The 15,537-nt window shown below is 41.3% G+C and overlaps 1 protein-coding gene across 4 annotated transcripts in view; it reads right to left on the reverse strand.

Annotated features, from left to right (window-relative positions):
* Positions 1–1,066: 1,066 nt before the first annotated feature.
* LOC136435789 (uncharacterized) overlaps positions 1,067–15,537 on the reverse strand; it is a 123,356-nt gene continuing 108,885 nt past the window's right edge. The window contains exons 1-3 of one of the 4 annotated variants that reach the window (XM_066429522.1): positions 2,560–4,936; positions 1,737–1,777; positions 1,067–1,363 (exon numbers count right to left, since the gene is read on the reverse strand). In XM_066429522.1, coding sequence (XP_066285619.1) covers positions 3,972–4,544 — 573 coding nt within the window. In that variant the 5' untranslated portion in view covers positions 4,545–4,936 and the 3' untranslated portion in view covers positions 1,067–1,363; positions 1,737–1,777; positions 2,560–3,971. Of the gene's footprint in view, positions 1,364–1,736; positions 4,937–15,537 lie in introns of those variants that run through there. The other 3 variants (XM_066429521.1, XR_010755912.1, XM_066429520.1) reach the window with 3 other exon arrangements.

A 15,537-nucleotide genomic window follows, 5' to 3' on the forward strand; every position in this document is an offset into this window, starting at 1 on the left:
ATGTGACTAGCGATTTAACCTATATAAAGGTCAACAGCTGTGAATCACGGAATACTGGAATAAGGCTTCCATTGTGTTAATTTAGTTCTGTCCACAAAAAGCACGGTTTAACGTTTGCCAACGGTTGCTATAAATGCTGACACTAAAAGAAAAACTGCTTATTTGTTAATCTCTGTATTGATGGTGTTTATTTGTTTGAGTTTTTCACAACATAATAACTTGAAGGGGAAATGGTGCATGCTTACCTTTACAAGCTGTCCCCCCTCACACTTAAAACACTAAAAATCTATAAAGCAGGTCGTGAAACTGTGAAGCATGAACCGGATATTAACGTGCTAGGGAAAGAATGTATCATGTTAAAGGAAGAACATAGTGCGACAAAGCAATAGATGAGTTACACTCACAAGACGTGGTCCAAGTGTATGGGGGATAAAGATTGCGGTGTGCGTTGAATCTGTAGTAGGTGGCTTTGCCTTGTTTATATTTACACGCTATGATATTATACAGATTAGCTGCTCGCTTTCCAATACAACGGAGATCATGAGTCAACTCTTTTTAGATAGTGACAAGCCTGGCGATGTATGTGTGGCTCAACACTGAAGTCTTAGATCTAATAAGAGCTAGCATAAAGGATCTACGACTTCTTGTGGGTCTAGTGGTAAGTTAAAAATATTTCTCTGTCCTTGACTTAACGAATATCACTGTGTCACATATCTCTTGCTGAAACGTAAGCGGTAACACGTGTTGTGTTGCTTGTATTTTCTTGTTGGCTAGGTGGCTAGTTTGAGGTCCTGAAATGAACTTGTCGTTGCACCCCTTAAATTAGAGTGTTTGCTTTTCAACAATGGGATCATGACTTTTTTCGCAAGACCTTTACCACATACATTTCTTGAGCAGAACATGCAGACACTTTAAATTTCTCTCACATGCAAAAATGTACTGTTTCATGTCAGCCATCTCATAAATGGACCAGCCAAAGTAACTTTTACTTATAGATATAGATCCCGAAATTCATTTCCCTTTTTTTCTTACACTTGGACATACACAAAGATGCAAGACTCGAGACTTTGAAGCTACATAGCTTTGCTTTCTTTAATTTCAAACTGTGATATTTGTCCTACAATTTTATTACATGCATGCAATTACATGCAATGACGTTGCCTTAACTCACATGAAAATTGAAGCTCTACTTCAAAAAAAAAAACTATCCATGTTGAGTCTCTACCGTGATACTAGAAACTATTCATCGCTGGCAAGTAAATTGGAATTGGATTGGAATGTTTTCCATTGTTATCTGCTGTGCTCCTTCCCATGCAATTTCTCATGGACCAAGTTCTGCTTCCTTCTCCAGGAGGAGTTCCATCTGGAGGACAGACACAGGAGAGTGAGAGTTGGCATTTCAAAATTGTGTGGAAACATTGATGAAAGATTTATGAGATTTATCAGTCACCCCTTGAGTAAAAAAAAAATAATATAGATGCGCACACACTGCTGCTCTTGGCCGAACAACTTGCACCCGACACCACCTTTTATATACACGGCCTCGTGTAGCAGAAAATAAGCCTATTTCAATTTCTTAGCTCGTGCAAGCGTACCTGCTGTGTGTTCAGAACAACATTTGTGAGGAAATAGGCCCTTGCCTCATATAACCATATCAGGGATTATCTTAGATGCCCGTGTTTGACCTATGTCCACTCCTACATGTTAGTTTAGTGTCAGAAGAAAACAGATCTCACCTGTTGTATATGCAATGGTCATGATATTCAGCCAATCTCATCTGAAAAGTAATAGACAAATTTGATTTGATATTTAATAAATTTATCATTATCGAGTGTATTAGTGGTCACCTTTTAATTAAAAAGTTATTCAAAACGATTTTCAATGGGAAAATGGTAATGAAAATGACAGAAATCTAAATACAACATGTACAAGTATTTTGCTGGCAAATGATAAAAAACAAATAGTAATAAGATCAATTACACATTGACATTAAGCTTTAATAGGCTTTTTTTTAACGGACTTTCATGCGGAAAATGTTTCTAGTAAGTCCGAAACAAATCATTTGTACCTAAAACAACAAACCTCGGAGTAGGTGCACAGTGGTTAGAAATTGAAAACGGTCTACACAATAATATGGCAGCTTGTGGTTGAAAGTGATTTGTTAAGATATGAAAGTTTAAAATTTTAAGATCTGTATTACGTTTTTAAAACCACAATAACCAAAAGACCAGTAAATAAGTAAGTTATGGCACAGGATCTCCCCTAATCCCATTATTAGTAACTAAACCACATCCGAGAGTGGAGAAGTCAGAAGTTTGTAACATCAAGAAATACCTAGTTCACCGTAAATTTTGTTCATGGTACGGTGGCAGCCTTTGCCATAGAAAACATGATCTGCAGAGGACATCAATAATTCAACTATGTTCGGTCTCCTTCCAAGCGGTAATAATCGAGGTTATTTTGCTCTGGGCAATGGAATGACAACAGTGGTTTTGTACAGCGTTATGCACATATGTTTATCTATGAACAACATTGCCATAACCGAACCGAATTGCTTACCGTAGTACTGGAACGCTCTTTCCATCAACCTCAACACGATCTACCTAACAACATTCCTGAATATTAATGATGCGTGATCCCTGTCAAAGCGGCTATATTCAAAGCCATTTATTGGCTGGGGGGCACAAGCCGGGGTGTTAAAAGTCTAGGCACTATTTTTACGGCGTTGTCTGTCACCCTCCCACCGATACCGGCCCCATTCTGCTCGTGGCCCGGTTGGCTGAGTCCTAAACTCCAGAACGGGGTCTTATTTTCCGCTAGATTATTTGTCAATTAATACATAATCAGCCGAATTTTTACAGAATTCCACTTGCGGTGAATTACATAACGTGTTTTTTTTAAAACAATATGATACTTACTAAACCTATGTATTCCCAATACGTGTCCACACTTCCTTCATCGTGAATTTTTTTCGGCATAAATGACCAGGGGATAGGCACAATAAGAAGGCAAGTTGTTGATAAGATAGAAAAGAACACATTACAACACAAATTTCTATTATCACGGTACCCTGAAGTTCTTTTTGTAAGCTGGGTTTTGTCAGGCGCATTGCATTCAGCCATAGGCTGTGGTTGTTTAATCTAACAAATTAGAAAATAGAGAGTCCCCTGGAGAATTCTGTAGAGTACTAAATGCATTTTGATGCGCACGGGACTAGTCGGTACTTAATCGTATACTGTATGAAATATTCATTTTTACTTCCTAAAATTGTTATCTATTGGAAAATAACTCCCCCCTCTCGGCTTTAAGATTTTGACTTACGCTCTGTAATTTCTAAAAATTAGAATTATTGTCAAACTTCAAGAAAGAGCAGTAGAAAAGGCTGATGGCTGCTTCTTCGCTCTCGAAGATTACTGAGGAGGTTGTCCACCTCTGCAAGCTCTTCTGTGGCTGTGTAGCCCAATCCTGGATCCGCACACTCTGCTGCAGGCCGGGCATGTGAAGCCCTGTGCAGGTGCAGACTGGGCAGCAGCAGCTTTCCTGTGGCTTCTCTTCTCTGCAGCAGACTCTCTTCGAGCTGTTTCGAAACTTTCTGCACCTCTTTTGGTTGCTGCTCTCCAGGCGTTTCTGTCATTTGCAATGTTCTCCCATTCTTTTACTGGAATGCCGGCTGAGCTGAGTTGACGTTTAAGCTGGTCTTTGTAACGTTTTCTGGGGGCTCCCCTGTCCCACTTGCCCTGGCACAGCTCACTGTAGAAGACAGCTTTGGGCATTCTGGAGTCCTCCATCCGTAATAAGTGACCAGCCTATCGGAGCTGCTTTGACAGCAGCAGTGCCTCCATGCTGGGAAGGTTTGCTCTCTCCAAGACTTCAATGTTTGTCACATAGTCCTGCCACTTGATGCCCATGATGCACCGCAGGCATCGATGGTGAAAGCGCTCCAGGAGTCGCACCTGTTTCCGGTACAGGACCTAAGTTTCAGCCCCGTACAGAAGAGTGGTGATGACTACTGCTCTATACACCTGGATCTTTGTTGAGAGACGTAGTGAGTGGTTCTTCCAGACACGCTTCTGTAGCCGCCCGAACGAGCTGCAGGCTTTGCCAAGTCGGCTGTCCATATCCTTGGTCACTGTAGCATCGTTGGAGATGACACTCCCCAGGTAAGTAAAGTGCTCGACTGCGTTCAGAGACTGCCCATCAATGCTGATCTGTGGAGGGGTGTAGGTTCCACGTGGTGGCTTCTGGTACATCGCCTCCGTTTTCTTGAGGCTGATGGTGAGCCCGAAGGCCTTACATGCTTCTGCAAAGTAGTTGACAACTGTCTGTAGGGCTTCCTCTGTGTGAGCCAGGAGTGCACAGTCATCTGCGAACAGCAAATCGAGGATCAGCTCTTCCAGTGTCTTTGTGCGGGCTAGGAGTCTCCTGAGGTTGAAGATACTACCGTCCGTTCTGAACCTGATGTAGATCCCTTCAGTGAGATCCTCCTTGATCTCTCTCAGCATCATACTGAAGAAGATGGCGAAGAGAGTAGGGCAAGGACGCATCCTTGCTTGACTCCATTGTCGATCGGGAACGGCTCTGACAGGTCTCCACTGTGCTTCACTTGACCCTTCTGTCCTTCATGCAGCTGTTGTAGGATCGCAAGGAGCTTTGGCGGACATCCAAGCTTCTCCAGCGGCAAGAAAGAAAGGGTATTGAAGAAATCAAGAGAGTTAAAGGTTGCGTGCTGGAATGTACGTACGATGCAGGACAGAGAAGAAAGTAACAGACCTCAGAGGCGCTCAGCTCTCGTAGCCAGAGAGCTTGCTAAACTGGACATAGACATTGCATCAATCAGTGAAGTGCGGTTCGCAGATCAGGGCTCGCTGACGGAACACGGGGCAGGCTACACCTTATACTGGTCTGGGAAAGGGAAAGATGAACGCAGGCAGCCAGGAGTCGGAGAACAGTATTGCCAACAAGCTACAGAACCTCCCAGTCGGTCACTCTTCGGCTACCATTGCAGGACAACCAGTTTGCTACTCTCATCAGTGTCTACGCCCCTACTCTCCAGGCAGATCCTGCTACCAAAGAAGTGTTCTACTCGGAGCTGAGATCTCTACTGGCGAGCGTGAATGAAGCAGACAAGATACTGGTTTTGGGCGACTTCAACGCCAGAGTGGGCAGGGACAATGAGGTTTGGCCAGGAGTCCTTGGACGGCATGGAGTGGAAAATTGCAACGACAACGGGAGACTGCTACTAGAGCTCTGTGCAGAAAGAGGGTTGAGCATCACCAACACACTATTCCATCAGAAAGCCCGCTTCAAGACAACGTGGAGACACCCACGATCGAAACATTGGCATCTGTTGGACTACATCTTGGTGCGGCAGAGGGACATATCAGATGTGCTACACACGCGAGTCATGCCTAGCGCTGACTGCTTCACAGATCACCACCTAGTCAGAGCAAAGCTTCGGTTTTCCATCAAGCCACCAGTAAAGCGGAAAGGTCCACAGATGAAGAGAGTTCAGGTAGACAGACTACTTGGTCTGAGGGAGGAATTTCAGAGCAAGCTGGATGTGCGTCTAAACAGCAACAAGGGTCAGTGGCAGAAGGAGGACCCTGAGAGCCAGTGGAAGCAACTGAAAGCCGCTCTACAAGAAACAGCTGCAGAGGTAGCAGGGTACTCGTCCAGAAGGAATCGGGATTGGTTCGACGAAAATGACCCTGCGATTAATGCCCTCCTCCAAAGCAAGCGCTCTTGTCATCAGAGAACCTTATCTAAGCCGGATGACCCTGCAGCCAAAGCATCATACAGGGAAGCCTGCAGCACTCTTCAGCGCAAGCTTCGGGAGATGCAGAACAACTGGTGGGTCGACATGGCCGAGAAAACACAGCACTTCGCAGACATAGGCAACGTGCGTGCTTTCTATGAAGCACTGAGTGCCATTTACGGTCCTACACACCGGATCCAGGCTCCCTTGCGATCATCAGATGGCTCCCAACTCCTTACTGACAAACCAGCCATTCTCCATCGGTGGTCCAAACACTACGGCAACCTTTTTGGAGACAGACGCCAAGTACAGGAAGAGTCCATCATGAGAATCCCCCAGCATGAAGTAAGGGTGGAACTGGACAACACACCAACACAGGAGGAGGTGAAGACGGCCATCTCAAAACTGAAGTGCCACAAGGCTCCAGGAGTGGACGGAATTCCAGCAGAGGAATATAAAGTCGGTGGGGATTCACTCCTTGAGAGACTCACCGGACTGTTTGCCACCTGCTGGGAAAAAGGAGTTGTGCCACAAGACCTGCGTGATGCCGTTATTGTTTCACTGTATAAAAACAAAGGGGGAAAGTCCGACTGCTCCAACTACAGGGGAGTTACCCTGCTGTCCATAGACACATCCCAACCGTTGCTGAAGAGAACTTACCAGAGAGCCAGTGCGGCTTTAGAGCCAAGCTTTAGTATTTGTAAGTCTACTATCTGAATAATTTCTTTTTTAGTCCCCTGTCTCTGTAAAATATGGCATCATAACTTCCGGCACAAAATATACCACACAATGATTAAACTTTGCCTTAACATGGCAATTTCTGTCTGGTATTTCATTGCAATGTTGATAGTTAAATTAAGACGAAGACTTATTCAAATCGTCGAATTGTTTTGCTCTGTTCGAAAGATACATTTTGCCGAGTTTATATTAACCCTATCTAGACCGGGCTTTTTTTAGACTTCCTGGACGGGGGGGGGGTGCTCCACCCTCATAACTTGAGGACAGTATGGCGTAAGATTTGCAGAGAGTGATGTATATGGAAAATAATATAATTCCTTAAATTTTGGTACTGTTATGACGTTATATGACCTTATTTTGACGTCATTAATGTCATGTAAAGAACTACGAGAGCTTATTTCTCTCAAGGACCACATGTTTAAAAATGCCAAACGTCCAGATAGCTCCCAAGACATGGCTGAATACAAGACAATAAAAATCACGTAAGTTACTTGTGCCGGAAGGCTAAAAAAGATTATGCCACACATTCTATTATACAAGGGGCTGAGGAAAGGCAAAGAGGACTGTGGAAGGCCATTCGACATCTGCTACCAAGTAAAACACGAAATATTATTACTTGCATTCAACACAACGGTGATAATATTACCGACAAGACAGGTATAGCAGAATGTTTCAATAATTTCTTCCGTAAAGTCATCAATGACTTGTACCAGTCGATCTCAAGTGCTGTTCCCCAACTTTCCCCCATGCAGTTTGTCAACAAAGCCGCAAGCACGTTTGCTTTCAGCCCTATCACAGACGCTTTCGTCATAAACCAAGTGTCTACGCTTAAAGTACGGAAAACGACGGGACTTGATAGTATTGATAACAAGCTTCTAAAAATAGGAGCGCATATTCTTGGTCCTCCCCTGGCAAAGCTTTTCAATAACTCCCTGATGACGGGTCATGGAAGCAGTCAAAAGTCGTTCTAATTCACAAGAAAGGAGACAAAACCAATCCAAGCAATTACCGTCCTGTATCACTACTACCTGGAGTATCCAAATTACTCGAAAGAGCTGTCCATGACCAACTATATCATTATTTGAACCAAAACAGACTCTTAACTCAGTACCAGTCTGGGTTCAGGAAAAAACACATGTGAGACAGCACTTCACTTAGTGATCGAATATTGGTTAAGCTCCATCGATGCAATGGAACTAAATGGGGTGGTCTTTTGCGACCTATCTCGAGCATTTGACACGCTTGATCACAGCGTATAGTTTTGCAAAAACTTCAACATTACGGGGTTAACGATGTGGCTTGCAATTGGTTCCAGTCGTATTTGAGTGGGAGGATGCAACGTACATGCATAAACTCGTTATCCACAACACTCAGTGTCACCTGTGGAGTGCCTCAGGGATCAATTTGGGGCCAACTTATTTTCATCATATATATTAATGACATACTTAACTGCCTACAGTTCTGAAAGATAGCCATGTACGCTGATGACACGGTCATATACTTCTCGGCACGCAGCATCCACACAATCGAGCAAGCAATACAGAGTGACTCAGCCAGACTTGCTCAGTGGTTCTTTGCTAACAAGCTATATTTACATCCAACAAAATGCAAAACAATGCTGGTAGGATCATCAAGGCCAAACGACATAGACAATAAGCTACATCTCACTTTGACTGGTATTACACTTGACCAAGTTGACACCTGTAAATATCTCGGGGTCAGTATTGACAACAAGTTAAAGTGGCATAATCATATTGAACAGGTTAGCAAGAAGCTAGCGCAAGTAGTCGTTATAATGTAATGCCTAAAACCATATGTAAACAAACAAGCACTTCTCACAATCTACACAGGCCGGTCATTCCACACATACAATACTGTAGTACAGTATGGGACCACGGGGGTAAAGGGAACTTGGAAAAACTGCAGAGACTTCAAAGTAGAGCTGGGCGTGTGGTTCTGTGATGCAGTCGCTACACGTCTTTTGCGACCGTCTTGCACACTCTTGGATGGACCCCGGTAGCCGACGTACACAAGAGAAACAAAGCCACACGAGTCTTTAAGGCACTCAATGGCATAACGCCTCCCCACCTTACTGCACTGTTTAGCCAGCTTGCAGACATCCATACACACAATACCCGCCTCAGAGCACAAGGCGGCCTTCAATTACCAAAAGCAAAATCAGAACAAAGAAAGCAAGCCTTGTCGTGCTCTGGGGCGGTGCTCTGGAACTCCTTATCTACTAGATTAAAATCGGCAAAAAAACTTTAACTCTTTAAATGAATATATAGAACATATGACTTAGGAATAAGTTCCTTTCACTCCTCAATGAATCATTATGCATTCTAGGTGTTTTTATTTGATAGTATGATTTAACGATTAGAGTCATTATTGATATGAGTTTCCTATAATTTACACATTGATATGCAAATTCCGTTACATTTAAGTTTTTTCATTGTTTTGACTCTCCATCATGTTCTGGTTCAATATTTCTAGTCTCTTGAGTTATCGTTACTTCGGTTATCATCTAATTATGATTTCTTTTCTATGTTAAAGACTTATATTTTCAAGTTAACCTTTATTGCTGTATTATTTGTTATTATTTGATATTTCTAAATGTTTCTTTGTATTCATATATAAGGGGTCTTACCCCCCAGAAATCTTAAAAAAAACGCCACCAGGCGACATGTATTTCTAATAAAACAAATAAACTGAACTGAAACTGAATGTTTAGGCTAAAACCGTCTAAATAGGGAATTTCCGTAAAAAAATGATGGTATTAACCGACAATTTAACAAAATAGTGCATTTCTTTGATAATGAAGTCTGACAAGACTTCTGTTGCCAATGGTAAATGCGTTGATGTCAAAATGAGGCAATAGAATAACGTCAGAAGCCTCCATCCATCTCATGAGATCCGCCATCTTGGATAGGCGATCATGAAATTTTTAGAAATACAATTTTTTGCTACTAAAGATCCCAAAACACAATAAAAATAGACCAGAAACGTTGATTTTCAAACTAATAATGCTGTCCGCCATCTTTGATTTTGGCCGATGACGTCATCAAATACGTATGTATGTTTCACATTTTCCGACCAATGGTCTTATGCTACGTGCCTACATTTAATATACAATATATCGCTTTATCCTATTGATTCTGTCATTCCACATTGGCCCGTTTCCTGCTTGTCGAGCTAAGTGTTCAGAAGGTAAGTATTCACAGTCCATCAAAAGGGAGCCTTCAGGCGGGTTGTCTACTCCGCACACGTAGGCTTTCAGGGTGCACCTAACCAGTCTGGAGGGGTCCATGCGGAGAATGTGGCCCAGGTACCAGAGTCTCCTACGACGGATGGCTGACATCAGGTTGTAGTCTGGGTTTGTTGCTGTGTCTCGAAAATGTTTCTTAGTGATCACATGTAGGCATCTGCTGTTGAAGCAATTGATCATTCCTGTGATGTCCTGGGTCAAGTCAAATGCTTCACAGATGTGCGTGAGGGCTGAACAGACAGAAGATTTGTACAGACGTATCTTCATTTAATGTGGAAGTCTGTGGTCCCTCCATATATGTTGTAGGGAGCTGAACCGGGATTGTGCGATGTCCATTTTGTATTTCACATCTGCTCTCTGGTCATCATCACATTGCATGCGGCTTCCGAGGTAGTCAAATGTGTGGACGGTTTCTAGCGGTGATACTTTTGATTTTATAGGCTTTTTAAGTTAGCAACTTATCACCTCTTATTTCACCTGTTAACCTTTCATTGCAAATTTGTATAAGTTTAATCCCGCTGACTTTTACAATCTATAGATTCAATAGCCATTTCATAATGTCCTTCTTAGAACTGTGAGTATGAAAAATGAATGGTAGCTTAACTCATCAGCGTAAATAAATGAATAAAAAAGAGTACACGTATTTCCAGATTAGTTCGTCTTCGGAATTCGAACAAGCAGAAGATTGATAAAAATTTACGTTCATCAAGTTACGTTTACTTCACATGACCTCTTATCAAACATGTTTACCTATCCTTGAAAATTTGTATGAAACTAGTTTTAACCCGCTGATTTTTACAACAAAGAAATGTTACAGTCATGTTTGAATGCTCTTCTCAGAACTGTGAATATTAAAAATCAACAAAAGTTTTCTGTTGACAATTCGGTGTTTCCATCCAATCTGATCAGATGTAACTTGGTTAGTACATCTCCCCCCCCCCCCTGTTGTTACTTATTTGTGTTCTTCTGTAATATCGTTCAGAATTAGCTCAACATCGTAAATGAAGGAAGCAGTACCATTATGGATTGTTAAAGCCCCACTATGTAACATTTTGGCGCAAATATTAAACATATTCTCGTGAACAAATCTAAATGTGAATGGCAGGTACTGACATGTACAACCCCTTTTTAGCATATTTTCTTCATTATTTCGTCTATTGTTGGTGTTTGTGAACTGTGCAAAAACAAAACAAAAACTCCCGGACACCACATCAATAGTACAACACTGCATACAACATCCCAGTGCACTGGAGGACCTCTATGGTGGTCTAATCACTAAGGCACATTTTACTCAGCCAGATTTCACGAAGCTCTCCTTCTTTGGAAACACTCATATTTTTTCCAAGAGGGTAGAATACAGCTATTAATTTATTCTAGAGAGTCTAATTTGAAGGGTATGAATAAAGTGTGGTTAGTTTCCCTTGAAAACTGCAAGAACTCTGGTAAGGATGACTTTTTACAGAAACTGGTAAACTGTAAACAGGCACCCTTGGCAGTCAGGGTGATAAGAAGTACAGAAGCCGTGGCCAGCCACGTGTGGCCATGTGTTGGTTTCACACTGTGTGTTGTTCGAATGGAGGATAACAGTTTTTTAAAGTTGTTTGTATGGCGCAGTTATGTTGTAACCTCCCTCCTTGAATATCGTTAAGCAATTTTATAGATACCTACGTATCTCGGTACAGACTATATTTGTGACTTTGCGTTTTACTCCAATCAAATTGTAGGAGAACAACTCACCTCGGAAAAAGGTATTCCAAACTGTGAAACAAGCGCAACAGTTTGTTACGTGACGATGTGCAGAAAGACCACTATAAGTGACACTTGTTGACCTTTTGCCACTGTGACGCTGCGTTTATGCCACCGACCGTCCTAAAAGTATGCCAAGTTATTTAACCGTTAAGAAGTTATCTGCTCACAAAAAGGCAGACATAGTCACACTGCTTTATGTTCAAAAACCTAGTCAAGAAATGGAAATGGAACGCATATTTGCATGAGATGACATTAGTAGGTTTCAAACAGGCATAATATTTTAAGGCAAAGTGTGCAAAGGTTTAAAATGAGGTCACACCAACTGTCTGAATAGACAGTTATTATGATTTTTTTTATTCTTGAGGGAAGGTCAGTGCACATTGACATTTCACGATAGCGCCGGTCACCTACAGAGCGCGTGTTGCATGAACTGTAAACTATAGCAAGAGATAAGCAAAATACTTTTCATAAGTACCTATGTAGCAGCTAAGCACAAAGCGCAACATGTTATCGAGTGCACATTTACCAATAAGTTTCCCGTGGAACAAAAGAACGCCCATAATCTGATAAGATCTCTTTCATCACGCCGACAAATCAGCACAGGTGGCTTTTTATCACGGCAGAATAGGTCGTCCTTTGTCTGATAAGATCTCTTTAATTAAACACCTCGCGCCATGACGCCGACAAAGGACATATGTTTTTTGTTCTTGCCAGAAAAGAGAGAGTTCCGCCGACGGTGAGGTCACTAGAAGTCACAAGCCTTAAGCCAGACCATATAAATCATCCCATGTCGCAGTTTCCAATGGCACAAAAGATCTGTCCCTGTCCACGAGTGAAGGCCACCTCGGATACACAACATTTCTTCACATCTACTAGATAAGTAAAGTAGGCAATCATAGACAAACTCTTTGCTGTGACATAAGCAACATGCATGTGCATTGAGTACATGTAAAATTCCTGTTTGTGATCATTTGAAACTTGAACATCGCAATACGTGCTGATAACGAATCGCAAGATGGCTCAAAGAAACACAATACGAGTAAGTTAAGTAAATCATTGCACAGAATCCCACATATACATCTTATATATCCTTAGTCGTATAGGTAGCAGTTTGTCTTTACCTTAGGTTGGCACAAGGATATTTAACTGTAAAATTATGTTCGCAAACAAGCTGACGACCCATGCCACAAAAGTTGACCTACATTTGGGTCTCCTTTATGCCATTTTATTAAAAGCAACCAGTCTCATCTCGAGCGTCATCGACGGAATTAACAATGTTTAGCAAGCAAATATGCCTTGAAAACCATTGCCGTGATAACAGACAAAAGTTATAAACTTACGATAACTTATAATACTAAGTATTATAAAATTGTTGCCAAGAAGATTTTAGCAGAAGCCTAAGTTTGGCGGCTCAAACATTGGCGGTTCAGTAGGAAAACGACATAAAATTTGGTGTAGGCCTCAAAAGCTCCCTCCCGTTTGGATACGGTTAAGACAACACCAAAAAAATGAAATTAAGAGAAGACGAAATTTACCCAATTGAAGTCGAAATCTCATGGCAGACATCGGCAAAGTTCGAAATGTACGATACTGTAAAAACATAAAAAGCTACACTGATTCAAATCTTTTTTTTTTTTCCTGAATTGAGCTCACTGTAATCAATTTTATCGTAGCAATGCTTCTTGCATTACAAACAATGGTACGGTGCTAGTGGTTCGTTCACTACTACAAACAAGAAGTCTGTCGCCCGTCAGGAGCACTGTCTACCAGTATGTAACGCAGTAGCTACTTACGCAAAATTCATGGAAATGTTATCAACAGTGTCGTACTAGCCTTGGGGTAGCTGCGCAAGCCAAACATAGAAAGTGGGACCTACATAGAGTATTGAGAGTATAGATTTTACGAAAGTAACAAAAGTAGTAAATGAACACGCTCCAAACCCGAAACGTGCATGTTTTAAAGGTTATTCAGAGGATTATCAAAAGACATGTTCAACATTGTATGCACTTTATTTCAATTCTGTTATGCTGTTTATGATTCTATGAATGAGTCCGAAACAAGGGATAAGTACGCATTTTGATAATGGAAGAGAACGAAATAAATCAAATAAAATCAACAAAATATGTTCCTGAGACGACCATGTGTGTCATAAATTTTCAATACTTAAGTTTTTCACGCTGTAGTGAATCGTCTGTTTTTCTCTAAGACAAAGACACAGAACACTCAGTGCATCATCAGATAAACGATTCTTTGGTATATGCGGATATAAAGAGGGATATCTGAGGAGAACTAGACTAAAGTCTCAAGAGACTGAACATCCAAAGGCAAAACACCAGCTTTTTTTTTCACTAGAGTTGTAGCATTAAAAATCTAAAAACAAAATCCAACCGTTAGATCGAAAAAGAGAGTGTTTCTCAGTAAAAGGGGAATAACCGAACCTGACAAACTGTATCAAAAAGAATATCCCTCTGTGGCTATTCAGGCTTAGTTTACATTATTTGATATTTTCGAATGAGTTAAGATTCGATGAGTGTTTTAAAGAGCGTTGTGCATTTTTCGGTGAATCTATGCACATTTGGCAACACATACAACGAAGATAAGACTTTTGGTTGTTTAAAAAGAAATTGGCAAAGCTTATCTCTAGCTTTTGTGAATTTAATGTGGCAGACAAAGTACCATATCAACACCATACACACGTAAAATAAACTTGGGTTGAGAAGATATTGCACGGAAATGAAACGGGAAAGGAAAAACTTTACTACCTTGCGTGAAAAACCTCCACCGAATATGTATCTGTATCTTTATAGCCGACATTACGACCTTCGGCGTAACACACCAGCTTTGCAGGCATGCGGCGCGGCAGGAGCTGGCCATATTGCACCGAACGGCCGGTCACGTCTAACCTTCGCATATCTAATCGCATGCATTTGTTAAAAACTTTCTAATGAGGATGCTTTTACAGTACAGTTGTACTTGATGGCAACGAGTTCCACACTAAGATGGTTCAAGGAGATTAGGTACACATTAATCCTAGGTTGGATGATATTTAATGGCAGTTTATTTGTCATTTTGTACATCATGCGTAGTCTGAACATTTTCCTTCTGTGAGAATGCATGAGAATATAGCAGAAAGCAGGAGAATATGGGAGAAAGCAGGAGAATGCATGAGAATATAAGAGAAACCAGGAGAATATAGAAAAAACAGGAGAATACAGGAGACAGAAGGAGATTAAAGGTCTTATTAGGTCTTACAAATGATTTTACCTTTGATAGGCATGCCCATAAATTACGTTTGATCACTCCCAACAAGGAGAATGCAGGAAAATATAGGAGAAAGGAGGATAATATAGGAGAAACCAGAAGAATATATGAGAAAGCAGGAGAATATAGAATAATGCAGGAGAATATACGAGAATGCAGGACATTATAGGGGAAAGCAAAAGAGGGCAGGAGAAACCAGAAGAATATAAGAAAATGCAAGAGACTAAAGGAGAAAGCAGGAGAAAATAGGAGGATATAGAACAATGCAGGAGAATATTGAAGAAAGTAGGAGAATATAGAAGAAAGCAGGAGACACCAGGAGAATATACGAGGATGCATGGGAATATAGCAGAAAGCTGGAGAATATGGGAGAAAGCAGGAGAATGCAGGAGAATATAGGAAAAACCAGGAGAATACAGGAGAAAGAAGGAGAATAAATGAGAAACCATAAAAATATAGGAGTGCAGGAGAATATCGGAGAAAGCAGGAGAATATAAGAGAAACCAGGAGAATACAGTAGAAAACCAAAAGAATATAGTAGAAAGCAAGAGAATATCAGAGAAACCAGGAGAATATAGGAAAATGCAGTAGAATATAGGAGAATGCAGGAGAAAGTTGGAGAATATAGGAGAATATAGTACAAAGCAGGAGAATGCAGGAGCAAGCAGTAGAATATAGGTGAGAGCAGGAGAATTTTATGAGAAACCAGGAGGATATAGGGCATATTCAGTCACGTGATCCCCTCTAGCAACAAGCACTGTCGGCCATT

The sequence above is a fragment of the Branchiostoma lanceolatum genome, chromosome 5 (assembly GCF_035083965.1).
Source record: "Branchiostoma lanceolatum isolate klBraLanc5 chromosome 5, klBraLanc5.hap2, whole genome shotgun sequence".
Lineage (NCBI taxonomy): Eukaryota > Metazoa > Chordata > Leptocardii > Amphioxiformes > Branchiostomatidae > Branchiostoma > Branchiostoma lanceolatum.